The sequence below is a fragment of the Erithacus rubecula genome (genome assembly GCF_903797595.1).
Source record: "Erithacus rubecula genome assembly, chromosome: 8".
NCBI classification, from domain to species: domain Eukaryota; kingdom Metazoa; phylum Chordata; class Aves; order Passeriformes; family Muscicapidae; genus Erithacus; species Erithacus rubecula.
Window position 1 is genome coordinate 31,870,971 of NC_136659.1, and position 12,903 is coordinate 31,883,873.

At 38.2% G+C, this 12,903-nt stretch overlaps 1 protein-coding gene across 3 annotated transcripts in view; it reads left to right on the forward strand.

Moving 5' to 3' along the window:
* SPOPL (speckle type BTB/POZ protein like) overlaps window positions 1-11,579 on the forward strand; it is a 33,198-nt gene extending 21,619 nt beyond the window's left edge. For 2 of the 3 annotated variants that reach the window (XM_079311659.1, XM_079311660.1), the window contains exons 6-11: window positions 1,993-2,170; window positions 2,267-2,322; window positions 3,896-4,018; window positions 5,123-5,265; window positions 5,351-5,404; window positions 7,420-11,579. In XM_079311659.1, coding sequence (XP_079167785.1) covers window positions 1,993-2,170; window positions 2,267-2,322; window positions 3,896-4,018; window positions 5,123-5,265; window positions 5,351-5,404; window positions 7,420-7,564 — 699 coding nt within the window. In that variant the 3' untranslated portion in view covers window positions 7,565-11,579. Of the gene's footprint in view, window positions 1-1,992; window positions 2,171-2,266; window positions 2,323-3,895; window positions 4,019-5,122; window positions 5,266-5,350; window positions 5,510-7,419 lie in introns of all 3 variants that reach the window. The other variant, XR_013774970.1, reaches the window with a different exon arrangement.
* Window positions 11,580-12,903: the final 1,324 nt, after the last annotated feature.

The window sequence follows — 12,903 nt, forward strand, 5'->3', positions numbered from 1 at the left end:
AGATCTCTTACCTGCCTTAGTAGTCCAAGGAAATATTTGTATCACCCATACCATTAGATTATCACAGATTCAAAATCCAGAAAATCATGGACACTATCCTTGTTAAGTGTGATCACAGAGCTTGTTTAAGTTGACAAGTTTCCCATAGTTATATGGGATTAACTTGATTGGATTTCAGCTTTATTTAAATAAATTATAAATAATCAGAGGATACACTTGATTTATGGCATGCCATCTGGACAAGTGGGATATGAAATATCAGACCCCTGTAATCCTTTGTATTTAGAATCTTTAAAGGACAATACACATCAGGACACTTAGGTAGGAGAGACTTTAATTAAAACTTTGCTCATCTTAAAAAGATGAGCTGTTGCACAGCTCTCACTACGTATTAGAAACCATTGTAAACCAGAAGTTTGGAAGGTCAGAGTTGCACAGAGTGTGTAGATAACTTTCCCTAGGCACTGTCTGTAGCTTACAGGAGGATGTTGTGTGGACAACTGGGACCAAGAGCTGTGAGTCAAGGAAAAGCAGAACTCTTCTCTGGCAACAAAAGATGAGCTTGGCTAAGATAAAACTTCCTTTGGGTGTATGTATATCTCCTGAAATCACTGTGTGTATGAAGAATGGGAAAAAGCTGTATAGATTTTTTTCTATGTTATGAATGTACAGTCAAATTGTGAAAGGGAAATTTTGCTGTGCTTTGGATTTTTGTGTTTTTTTAAGGTAGAAGAATATAAAGGAGTTTCTTGTATTCACAGGGGGGTATGAGATGATACAGGGAATTAGGCAGTGATTCACATCCCCAGGCTGCTGTCATAATTGAATCATCCTCCTCCTCTTCTGGTTTGGAGTTTGGCTTGCAGTGCTCCAACTTCCTGTGAAGCTGAGCTGTGCTTTTTTTTCTTTATGCCAGATTTATTCCAGATGCCTTTGGAAATCAACCAAGGCCCTGATCCCAACAGTTTCAGCATTTTCTCCTAAGATCTAATCCTAATTTTCTATATTTTGGGGATGGAGTGATCAAGATCTTGTAGTATGGCTCATTACAAAGGTTTATTCTCAGGTCTGTGCTCTCAGACAAGAGAAGCAAAACCTGCTTAGCTTTTCTGTTTTCCCAACACATTGATTAAAAGGACTTGGTATGTGAAGATAACTGAAAAAGCAACAAGGAGTGTTGCTGTCCTGTTCAATTCCTATATGAAAGACTTAAACATGGGGAATAATGGCAGAATATTCACTTCAAGTGCACATATTTCAGTTTTCTTAACTGTACAGAAGTTACATATTGTGAGCATGCATTTCATTATTGAAGTTAACTACTGCACCTTGTAGTTTGAAAGTAATGACTTTTAATCTTGTTTGGAAAACAATTGCTTGTGATTCCTGCCTCATCTGGACTAAGGAAAATGAAATTATGAAGGAGCTGTTACTTGCACTTAGTTTGCATTGTCACATTGCAGGTTATGTATAAACTTAGTACAATAAGGGGTATCTTGTTGAAAAATTCTGTGGATTATTCTTATGAAACTTTTCTGTGACCATGTGATCCTGATGACCTGTATAGAATTTTATACTGTGTATATTCTATTCGGATGTGTGAAGTGTTGAACTGCTAATTTAACTCTGAAATAGCATTAAGTTGTTTTTGTTCCCATTGGTTTTCCAAGAACTGTATCTTATTTACTTTACTTTAACTGTCCTTATTTACTTTGGTACTTCTGTCAGGTGGCATGTGGTATTATGCTCTCTTTTTGTTTTGGTTGGATAAGTACACAATATTAGAGTTTCTAAGTAAGCCCTATTTGTTTTATGTTACTTAAGAGTAAACTGTAAAGCATTAGTTTATTGTTCTGGCCTATTGCCAGAAGCTTCATTGTTTTTTGCTTTGCTTTGCTTTGGAATTGTTGGAATTCTAGCAATAGGTACTGTGATTTAATTGTTGTTGGCATTCAGTTATGAAGGAGTTGTCTTGCTGTGATTTTCTGTTAGGTAAGCGTGGTCCAAGACTCAGTAAATATATCAGGACAGTCTAATACAAACACTTTGAAGGTACCTGAATGTCGACTAGCAGAAGATTTAGGGAATCTCTGGGAAACAACAAGATTTACAGATTGCAGTTTTTATGTAGGAGGACAAGAATTCAAAGCTCATAAATCTGTCCTTGCAGGTACTTTCTACTTTTGTATTGCTATTATTTTGTAATTTAAATCGCTATAAGTTTAAATTTTGATTATATTTAATATTTACTTTTCTTTTGATACAGCACGATCTCCAGTTTTTAATGCAATGTTTGAACATGAAATGGAGGAAAGCAAAAAGGTGAGCTTTAGTGAAAAATGTTACATGTAAATATTTGTATCTTGTGAAAGAAGAAAATATTGCAGAAACCTTGAGGTCGAGCAGATTGAGGAGGATGAGAGTTCTTGTGGTGCATGAGGGACAGTTCCTGAGCCTCTCCTGGAAAGTTCTCAGGGAATTTTTGTGGGAAGAGTGGGGATGTGCTGGAGGATTTGGATTTTTTCAGGTACTTGTATCTGGCCTAGATAATGTTTTTAAACATTAGCTATTGGTGTAATTGACCTGGTAATCTCTGCACCCTTTTTGCCTCAGTTTTTATCTTCCTATCAGCTGATTGACTTGACTAAGGTTTTGCTGTAGAGTATTAAAGTGTTTTTCATGGTAACCAAGAAACAAGAGGTGAATTATGACTGGAATTAAGCCCTCAGGCAGTGGAACACTTATTTTCATTCACAGCTTCTGCAGGCACTTGACCTGTGTAAGTGTTTTGGATGGGTGGTTACTTAATCAGCACAGAGCTGCTTCTGCTTTTATGCACTTGATGTCTCCCACAGCGAGGAGCTGTTTGTGTCTTTCTTGAAGAAGAATTATCAAAAATGGGTTGCTTATAGGCAGAATCCATCAAAAGGTGAGGAATTTATCACCTCCCAAAAAGGTTGTGATAGGTGATCATCATTTGGTCTTGAAAACTGCAAGATGCCATTTGTGTGCACAGATACATCAGGTGAATGTGGTGCTCTGGTACAGCTTTCCTGGCACCTCTCCAGTTTGGAAACTGTCACTGGTGGAATTTTGGAGTACTGGGAGCATTTTATTGAGATTCCTGGAATGAAAGAAATCCAGACATGTCCCAGCTTCAGTAATGTACCATGCCAGGCCTTCACCTTCATGCTAGCAGTGGATCTCCAGTGCAGCCCTACTCCTCAATACTGATAGGAAACCAGACCATGTACATCTCCTGTGCCTGGGATTTTAATGCTCCATTCAGAAGTCTGGTGTTTGTTTCTGCATCTTTGACATCATCCATCATCTCTTACTTGGTTAGTTGCTTGTAGGGGACTCTGTTATAGGATTGGTCAAGCTTGCAGTGCCACTGTTGGATTAGGGTAATTTTCAGCTGTGTGATCTCAGTTCAATGTGTTTGCTTTTTGGATTCTCTGAACAAAACCTGGGTTGTGTTGACTCAGTTTGAGCCAAGAATGGCTCAATTTATTTTGTCTGCTGCTCTGACTTCTGTTACTCCAAACACATTGTCTTTGTGTTGGAAACTCAGAAGCATTTTTAAATATTCCTGAAACTCTCTTGATTTCTGTATATGGTCTGTGTGATAGACTCCAGAGTTATGCATTTCTAGGAAAAAAATTGCAATGACTTTTTATTGTTGCAGCTTTTCCAGCTGATTTCTACCTAACTTTTAAGAGCTTTTTTGATTGCTTTTGGCTTAACATTGTTGAATGTTATCTTAAATTTGTAAGGATTTTGTGTGATGGATGTTAAATGACAACTTGTAGCATGCATGCAGATGATATTTAATATTCACTTTGAAATTGTAGCTAAATTCCAAAGACTTTTATTGATTCTTCTTCTTTACCAGAATCGTGTAGAAATAAATGATGTAGACCCTGAAGTTTTTAAAGAAATGATGAGATTCATTTACACAGGAAAAGCACCAAACCTTGAAAAAATGGCTGACAATTTGTTGGCAGCTGCAGACAAAGTAAGTAATTGCCTCCAAAGTTCCCAAACCTGGTGTTTGCTTGGGGAATGTTGATTAAAAAAATAATCTTATTTTCAGATTTTTTAATACATATTTTGCTTTTTTAAAACAAGAGAAGCAGTTCTCATCAGAAATGAAGGAACATAGAGTACACTTTTTTTAGCAGTAGAAGGCTGGTCAATCTTTTATCAAGGGAAGTGTTTCAGGTATTCTAATACCAAATTTTTTAGAAATTTGAGACCATTAATATTGTTTTGAAAATTGGATTTCAAATAAAATGTATACTAGATCTTTGTATTCTTCAAGAAGATTTATCCAAGTTCTTGAATTAACTGTGCTTCCCTAAAGTGCTGCTGCTTTAGAACTTTCATCTTTTTGTCTTCCTTACAAATGTAATTGTATTAATGTTTCATCTTCCTTTTGTTGGGATCTTGTCTACTCTTAAAATTGTTGCTCTTTGAAATACTTTTTCTACTGTGATTTTTGAGATGAAGGGATTTACAGCAGCTCAGCAGTTGTTTTTTTTTGAATGCTGGCCTTGATTTAGGGCATAATTGATAAATGTAGAGTTATATGATTGTCTGCAATACCAGAAAACAAAAATGAAACCTGTTCTGACTGTGACATCCTTCAAAAAAGAAGCACAGTTTATTCATGCAAAATGCAACATGGGAGTGCAGTTATTTTCCATCAGATTTCTTGTAGGCTGTACCAAAGGTATGAAGGAAATTAGGAAATTCAGAGATGGGTTGGGGCTAAACCTAAATTTGTTTTAAACCATTGTATCATTTCTTGCCCCTCACCTACGGGTGTGAACATTTTCAATGTTGATTTGGCTCTTTGCACCTCCTCCTTTATCAAGTGGAAGTGAAATGAAAACTTCTGAGTTATTTTTGTTTTGATAAAAACTGTCAGCAAGGTCTTTAATTAGTTTGTGTGACGCCTGTGTTGCATTTGAGAACTGTTCAGTGCAGCACACTGAGCTCCGCAGCACCCGTGGGGAAGCAGTTTGTGTTAAGGCACCAAGCCTGGGGGAGTGTTTGTAGAGATGAGGATGGAAGGCATGAGTTGGAGCAATGATGAGTGCAGTTTCTCTCCCTGCAGTATGCACTGGAAAGGCTGAAGGTGATGTGTGAGGAAGCACTCTGTAGTAACCTCTCGGTGGAAAACGTTGCTGACATTCTTATCCTCGCAGATTTGCACAGCGCTGAACAGCTCAAAGCACAAGCAATAGACTTTATTAACAGGCAAGTAATACTTAGGAGACTCTAAATATCTTTGTTGCTTGTACTTGGTGTATTTTTTCAATATTACCACACTTCTCTCTTACAGGTGCAGTGTTCTTAGACAACTTGGGTGTAAAGATGGGAAAAACTGGAATAGCAAGTAAGTTTCCCTGCCCCACGATGTTCTGTACAAACACTGCTAAGTAGACTGCAGATCTTAAGAACTGTTGCTTCATTTCCACACTACTGAGGCCTGTCACTGACTGTAAGTAAAGTAGGATTCAGCAGATGCTACCTCAGTTATGCTTGTGACTCCCCCTTTAAATGACAGGGAATGTTAACTGCTCTCCAGTGTGAGATCCTAATGGCAGCTGGTTTTCATTCCCTCTCCCAGGGACATAGTGCTGTGAGATGATGGAAGCAGCCTGTATAGAGAAAACCTTCTCATGAGTACCCAGGTTTGTGCCTGGAGGAGAGGAGTGATAACCCAGTGTGGTTTTGAGACTTGCTTGGGTCAGTCTGAGCCTGCATTATTTCCACAGAAAGGAGGGCAGTTGCTCTCTTTCCCTTTGGGGACGTGTTAGTGCACCTTCCCACATGCCAGCACAGGTGTTGTGGTGGCCACACAACTTGTCAGTCAGGTCCCTCTGACTCTAAGGGCTCCTGCCTACACTGGAAATAGGTTGAGCCCAGGCTCTGGCACTGATTGCAGCAGCTCAGATGAATCACCGAGTGGAAGAGAGCCAGCTGCAGAGTAGTTGGTGGTAGGCTCAAACCAGGGCAAGGGCAGTGGAGCACTTATTTCTTCCCATCAGAATCTGCAGAGAACTTAGAGGCTGTGTTGTACCACTTGGTTTAAATTATTGTTTCTCCTTGAAACAAAAAAAGCTATGCAGGCGTAATGATTGAGCATGATGTGGAAAGGGAGTGGGTGGTGAAAGGTAAATAGTAAAATACCAAGAACAGAGATAAGTCAGAATCATAACTGTGTCACTATTTAATGTATTTCTTCTCAAGTGATTTGGGAGTTCCTGAGCAGAACTTCTGAGTGTTTGCTAGTTAACATGCTGGTTCATCTTTGCTTCAGCTAAAACATCTACAGTAATTCAGGGAAATAATATGAGAGGGCCTGGCTTAATTTACTGACTCTGGGCACCAGAGAGTCTGAACTTTGGTACTGTTTCTCAAGGCCCTACCTTCACTGACTTGCAGCAGCAGATTAAAGGCTTGCATTAGAAATTTGCCAGAGGTGTTTTCGAGATCATGTGGTGTAGAGGTCAGCTGATAACTTCATGCTTGATAATGTTCCTGAAACAGTGTGAGGGTGCTCATGAAAGGCTTTTGAAAATGCAGAGCAATGGGAATTTGGGATTGATGCATATTAGTTATATTAAAAATTTATCCTGTGTCAGTGTGCCATGCAACCTAACCAATATAATATTCTTCATATGCAAAGTTAATTTTTTGCTTTTTTTCTATGCTATTTCACCAAAAAGTAAATTCATACATTGAGTAAATGTATAGTTTTTAATCTCCTGGGTGTCAGTGTGATACCTGCTGAAATCTGTTGTTGCTCTTGTGTTAGTTAAAAGTCAACAGTGACCATGAAAGCTCTTTTGTGCAACATCTGCACTGATGAAAGAGTGAATATTCTCAGTATACTCCACTGGTACTGAGACTGCAGGCTCCCAGTGAAGGGGTCTGGAGCCAGCCAGCTAATCTGCCTTCATGGCTCCTTCTAGATGAGCTACATAATTTTTTGCTTCAGTTTCAGCTGATTCATCTTGTCATCCTTCTCTCTCCCCAGATTGAGCATGCCCTTTTATGTAATGAGATTATCATGTCTTCCCTTGCTTTTTGTCTCTGCACTAGACCTCATTTTCTTCTAGTTTTCCTCTTGATTGTTTCTCCTGACCAATTTCAAAGTGGTTATTCTGACACAGTTCTCTAGCTGAGCTCTGTCTGGTACTGAGTAGACCAGAACAAGTACCTTTTGTCCCACATCTGATTATATTTCTATACCCAAACTGCCAATTGCTGCTTCTCTCTTTTGGCACCCACAAAGCTCCACAATATTTAACTTCCCTTCTACAGCGCTTGTGCCTTGCCTGCTCTTCTCCACCGTGCATTTGGTTTGTAAAATTGTGTGACTGTTCTTAATGCTTCTGTTTTCAGCCAAGCAACAGACATAATGGAAACTGCAGGCTGGAAGTCCATGATCCACTCCCACCCTCACTTAGTAGCCGAGGCCTTTCGTGCTCTGGCGTCTGCACAGTGTCCACAGTTCGGCATTCCACGCAAACGGCTAAAACAGTCCTGAAATCTTCCATGGACTCTAGAGAAACTGGACTGCCTCCACTCCTCCTTGTCCAGAGGTGTTTTCACAAACCATAACAAGAGTTTTTGTTATCCTTGTCCACAGAACAGAAGCTGAAAAAGCCTATTGTTTGCTTTTCAGATGGATAATTTATGGTTTAATCCTCAGCTTTAAATTAGACTGATTACTCTAATTCACTGAAAGGCCTTAAATTATCTTCAATGACTCTCTAGTCCATATAGTCTAATGTATCTTGATTTTTTTATTATTATTTTTTAATGTGCCTTGTCTTTTTGACTAGGCTTTGCAGGATTGCACTAGCTCCATAATGCAGTAAAGTTGATAACTGAAGATTAATTTTTGAAAGGGATCTTCCATTATTTTCAGAAGAAAAAAAAAAGATTATAGTTTGGTCCTGTGCTAACTGGAAGGTTTTAACTGGCCTCTCGTTAAAAGCACTTGAACCAGAGGCACATCATGTACCCTAGGCAAGTGCTAAATATAGGGAGAGCCTGTTTACCTTCAGCGAATGCCTACAGGCTATTTATGGCAATATACTGCTTTGAACATAATTTATTTTTCATTGTGGGGGCAAATATGCAATGGTTTGGCCCAAAAATGTATTTTCATTACAATTTGTAATGCTTACTGTGTGTGTGTCAAAGCTGTCCAAGCAGTGAAAAGAAACACAGAATAAACCTTTTGCTTGTGTTTCTTTACGGTCCATCATTAGTTTACATTTAATGCAGAACTGAATGAGAGGTTAAAGAGTTCAATATGAAAAGGAATAGTGTTGTATATGAAATAAATTAATCCCAGTGTATGGTTGCATAGAAAAGTCAAGGATGCATAGAATGACCAAATGTAAATTGAGGAAATGGGCCAAATGGATTCTGAATATGCACTTTTAATGTGTAACTTTTGTATGTTGTGTGGTACATATATATTTTGCTTTTGATGAATCAATGAGGTACAGGTAATTGTGGCTTAAATTTTTAGATACATTTTAAGATGCCCACAGCCACATGGGATTTAGTTTTGTTAGAAAAGAAAGGCATGTCTTTTTCAGACTCAATTGAAGGTGGCTATTGCAAGCTTTCATATTTAAGTAACAGAATATTTTCGCTTATTTGAAAAAGGCATGTGAATGGTAAAAAACTTTGAGGGGATTTTTTCCCATCTTGACGTACATGCATGGCTTCCACAAACACCTGGGGAGGCTGTGCACCCTTTGAGGAGTATTTCCCTGAAATGTCAGATGGTATCTGCAAGCAGAGACTTGCTCAGTCTTGCATTTCAGTTATTGTACTAGCATTGTGGATGGTATTGAAATTCTGCATAATGTGAAAAGGATGAAACATTTGTAAACTGCTTGTCACGGGCCAGTTCTTTATTATATGAACCTTAGCTTTAATATCAACATCCTCAGTGTTTGATAGCTTTGTTTACAATTGGGAGGAAAAGTCTGCAGTAGTGCACACTCTAAATGTTCCCTGAGTTATTGCATTGAGTTTACTGTAATAGTGATAATATGCTGTATTTCTTCTTTTTGGGGGGAAGACTTCAGTTTTGCAGTGGGGAATGGGAGGAGATCTCACCTAATTTATACACATCTTTGTGTAAGGGTTTGGGTTTGCCTATTAAAAAAAAGTCATGCAGGGAGGAGAGAGGAAGTTCAGATTGTTTTACCATCCTCATTTCATTAAGATTCATCTGACTTGCTCTGAATGAAATTTTTAGTGGAGAGAATATATAATTTATGGCATCTAGTAAACCACTCACAAAGGTAAATTGGAAAAAAATGCCCAGTCCAATTTTGAAGACTAAAACCTCTAAACATAATTTTTTTCTTACCCTCTTAACTAAATCTTTATGATAGCTAAAGTGTAAAATCAGATATTTTAATAATACACAAGGCATCAAATTATATATTTACAGAGATTTACCAATTTTTAAATATTTATCTAAGATAAGGTCTCATGAGCATTCTCCACAACAGGAGGAGAAGGTGTTTACTCCAGAATCACCATGTTTTTGCTGCACTGTGTAATGTGTACAGCTCCTCATCCTCATCACTGTAAAACTCACAGTGCTCACGTGCAAAGTGACTTGAATATTTAATGATTGCCCAGGTCAGCCTGTTCTAAAGTAACTTAAAGTAATCAGATGGAAAGCTTAAGGATTTCTAGAATTATTTTTTTTTAAAGCTTAATAGCACGCTTTGTACCAAAAAAATGTCAGGCTGTGATACCACCTGCATCATAGAGTGTCCCCTCCTCGAGCCAGGCAGAGTGAGCTGTGTGTTAAAAGAGCCCTCTGCTGATCCATCTGCTTAGATTGGACTTTATTTATTTATGTTTTCAACTTCTGCCAGATCTTGAGAAAAAGGTAAAGCAGTTGCTGTATTCTTAAGTGAGTGCACTAATTATTCACCTCTTTAATTACCTACATGCAGTGTTCTCACTGGAATGGGACATTGGTAATTGCAACCTTCCCCTTTGGGTTCAGTAGATCAGTTTCATTCCCCACATCTCAAGAACTTGCCCTGAAAGCCTCAGTTGGAAGTGCAGCAGATCAGGAACGATCCAATAATCAGTGGTTTTTCCAGGCTGAAATCTTGGGGTTTTTTCCTAGTTTTCCCTCCAGGTTAGGAATATGCTGTATGAAGGTGCCATGTTTTGGCTTGCCAACACTACTCTCTCAGATAGATGTGAGCCACCACGTCCATGCTGTTCTGGGGAGAACCCTGCATGTGTCCTGTGTGTGTGCGTGTGTGTGTGTGTGACTGTGTGGTGTTTTTTGTCAAGGGTGACTTTCTAAAAATAAGGACTCAATTTGCTGTTAAAATGCTATTATGTATTATATATATATTTTTTTTTTCCTCCATTCAGACCTCTCCTAAGGAGATGCTTTGGGTGGAAGTTGCTTCAATAAATAATCCTTATTTCCTAGTCCATTTACTGCATGCAGAAGTATGAACACATTGTGCCTTTTTAGAAAACTGTTGCAATGAAGGGATGATTTAACAGGGTGCAAGGTCTTTGTAAAAAGTATTTTTAAAGGTGAAGAAGAATGCTCTTTGGTACACAACTGAGATGGAAAAGTTCAAGTTGCATTTGACTTCTGTTGCATGTTGATTCTTGCTTCCTAACTTCAATTTCACCGAGGTTCCACACAAACAAGTGGAATAAGTATTACAGATACAAGTTGAGTAATGGTATATTTTTGTGAAATTGTGATAATATTTGCTGTTACAAGATAAGTGTATGTCAAATGTGATAATCATGGTCACAAGGTTACTCTAGTTCTGATGTTTTTCTAAACATTGAGTATTTAGTATAAAATTCACCTTTGCACAGGAGATCAATAGAAGACCTTCATGGAGATTATGTTCCTTTTAAATCCTCACAACAAGGCTTCTTCTTTGGGAGAATAAAAGCCATGTGCAGTATTTGAAACGGTGTTTCATAGAAGGCAGTGAATTGCAAATGTGAGGTACTGCTACCTGAAATGGTGTTGAATTTTGTTGAATTTTACAGTTGATTAAAATTCCTAAGCTTAATTGATTTTTTTTTTTTTTTTTTTTTTGTAATTGACAAATGGAATGTTACCTGTCCTCTTTGTCTGGTGTTGATAGTGTATTTAGTGCAGAGCTTAGCTCCTTAGCTAGCCAAGACACTTAGTCTCATATCTTGTCTTCTGCTTACAGTAAATGGACTATGTTTGTAAAGGGAATTCACTATTTCAAGTGTTTTGCAAGGAACTTCACTGTATTTGTAATCTGGTTTTTGAAGGCTTAAGATCAATGAGTCCTATTTTAGAAGTTAAACCAGTGAAATGACTTTGACCTGTTTTGGGGTGGAAATGATAAAGAAAATTCAGATATGTAAACAGTTGTATCAAACCATCCAGCCTTTTTTTATCAGCTGATGTTAATGGTGAAATACTTTTTGTACCTTGTTGCTGAAAATATTTTTGCGTTTCAGCACATCAAGTTACAATAAAGTTGTTACTTATACAGAGTGTGTCTATCTTTATTTGTTGTCTGTACCTGCATTTGTTCCAATAGCTGCATTTGCTTTGAGAAAGGTATTTTACCAGCACTGTCAGTCTAGTGTCAAATCTGCTGCTGTGCTTTGGGAAACCTCTTTGGGGAAGGATCATCTTGCAGCCTTGCTCTGATCTCCATTTACTTGGTTATTTTTCTGTTTTGACACTTTAAAACTCTGGACAGCTTAACTTGCCTACCTGAGAAGTGTCTTCCTTTACACAGACTCTGTCAGGACTGGTGGGAAGAAGAGTTGCTGCTGTGATAATGAAGATGGGATTGGTGGGTTTGAAATCTGCTTTCATCAAAAACCATCATCCTTTGTCCTGCCCAAGAGTACAGGCTGCTAATGAGCACATCCAGCAGGAATGCTGTTGGCATTTGTTCCAGGAGAAGTGGTATGTAAGAGGAATCTGTATGGGGAGCACAGGGGTTTAATTTGGTTATAAATACTTGGCAGTGATTTGTGGGACTGCTGCTAGGCTGATGTCAAGGTAAGGCATTTTATAGCAAGTGTGGGTCTGGGTAGGTACATGCAAAATTCTCCAGGTGTGCATAAAACACATCCTTTGACTGACTCCACAGGGATCCAGTCCAAGGTTCCTCGTGGGGTTTATCTCAATAGTGGCACAACTGCATCCTCACAGTGACCTCTGAGGGGAACAGGCCAGCAGAATTATTTACACAATCCAAATGTCTGATCTGAGCTTCAAATTCCAGATTAGAAAAACAACATTAAACTCCATTGTTTCTTATTTTAAAAGGCTATATTTTTATTCTTTCTGGGGATGGTTTTCTTCCCAGTTGTCATCATAGAATTTTCTTTGTTATTCAGAAAAATTGATTCAATGAGCATTGATTTTTAAAAAACACCTGTTTTCTTTCCATAGCAACTTCCTTCTGCTTTTTCTCCTTTTAGCTGAATGTTGTTGAAACTATTTTACAGTGTTGCTGCAGTCCTGTGTATATTTTTTTCTTTCTTTAAAAGGGGAAAGCTCAAATACTGGATCTGGAGTGGTGATAGAGGCTGGTAGACTAAAAACCATCTCTTGCTGTACAGAATTACCTGTCCTGGCCTGTGCTGAAGGGATGGTTTGATGTTGAAGTATTTGAGTGCAGCCTGAGCAGTCAGGTGAGAAATTAAAGTTGATTAAAGTGAGTCTTTGTGCCAGTACTCCAAACTTCATAGTATTAATGGGTTTCTGTTTTAGATGGTTTCAGTTATAATTCCTATTCAAGTTAGAATATTACCCATTCTACTACAAATACTACTTGCCACATTTATGAAGTAAAT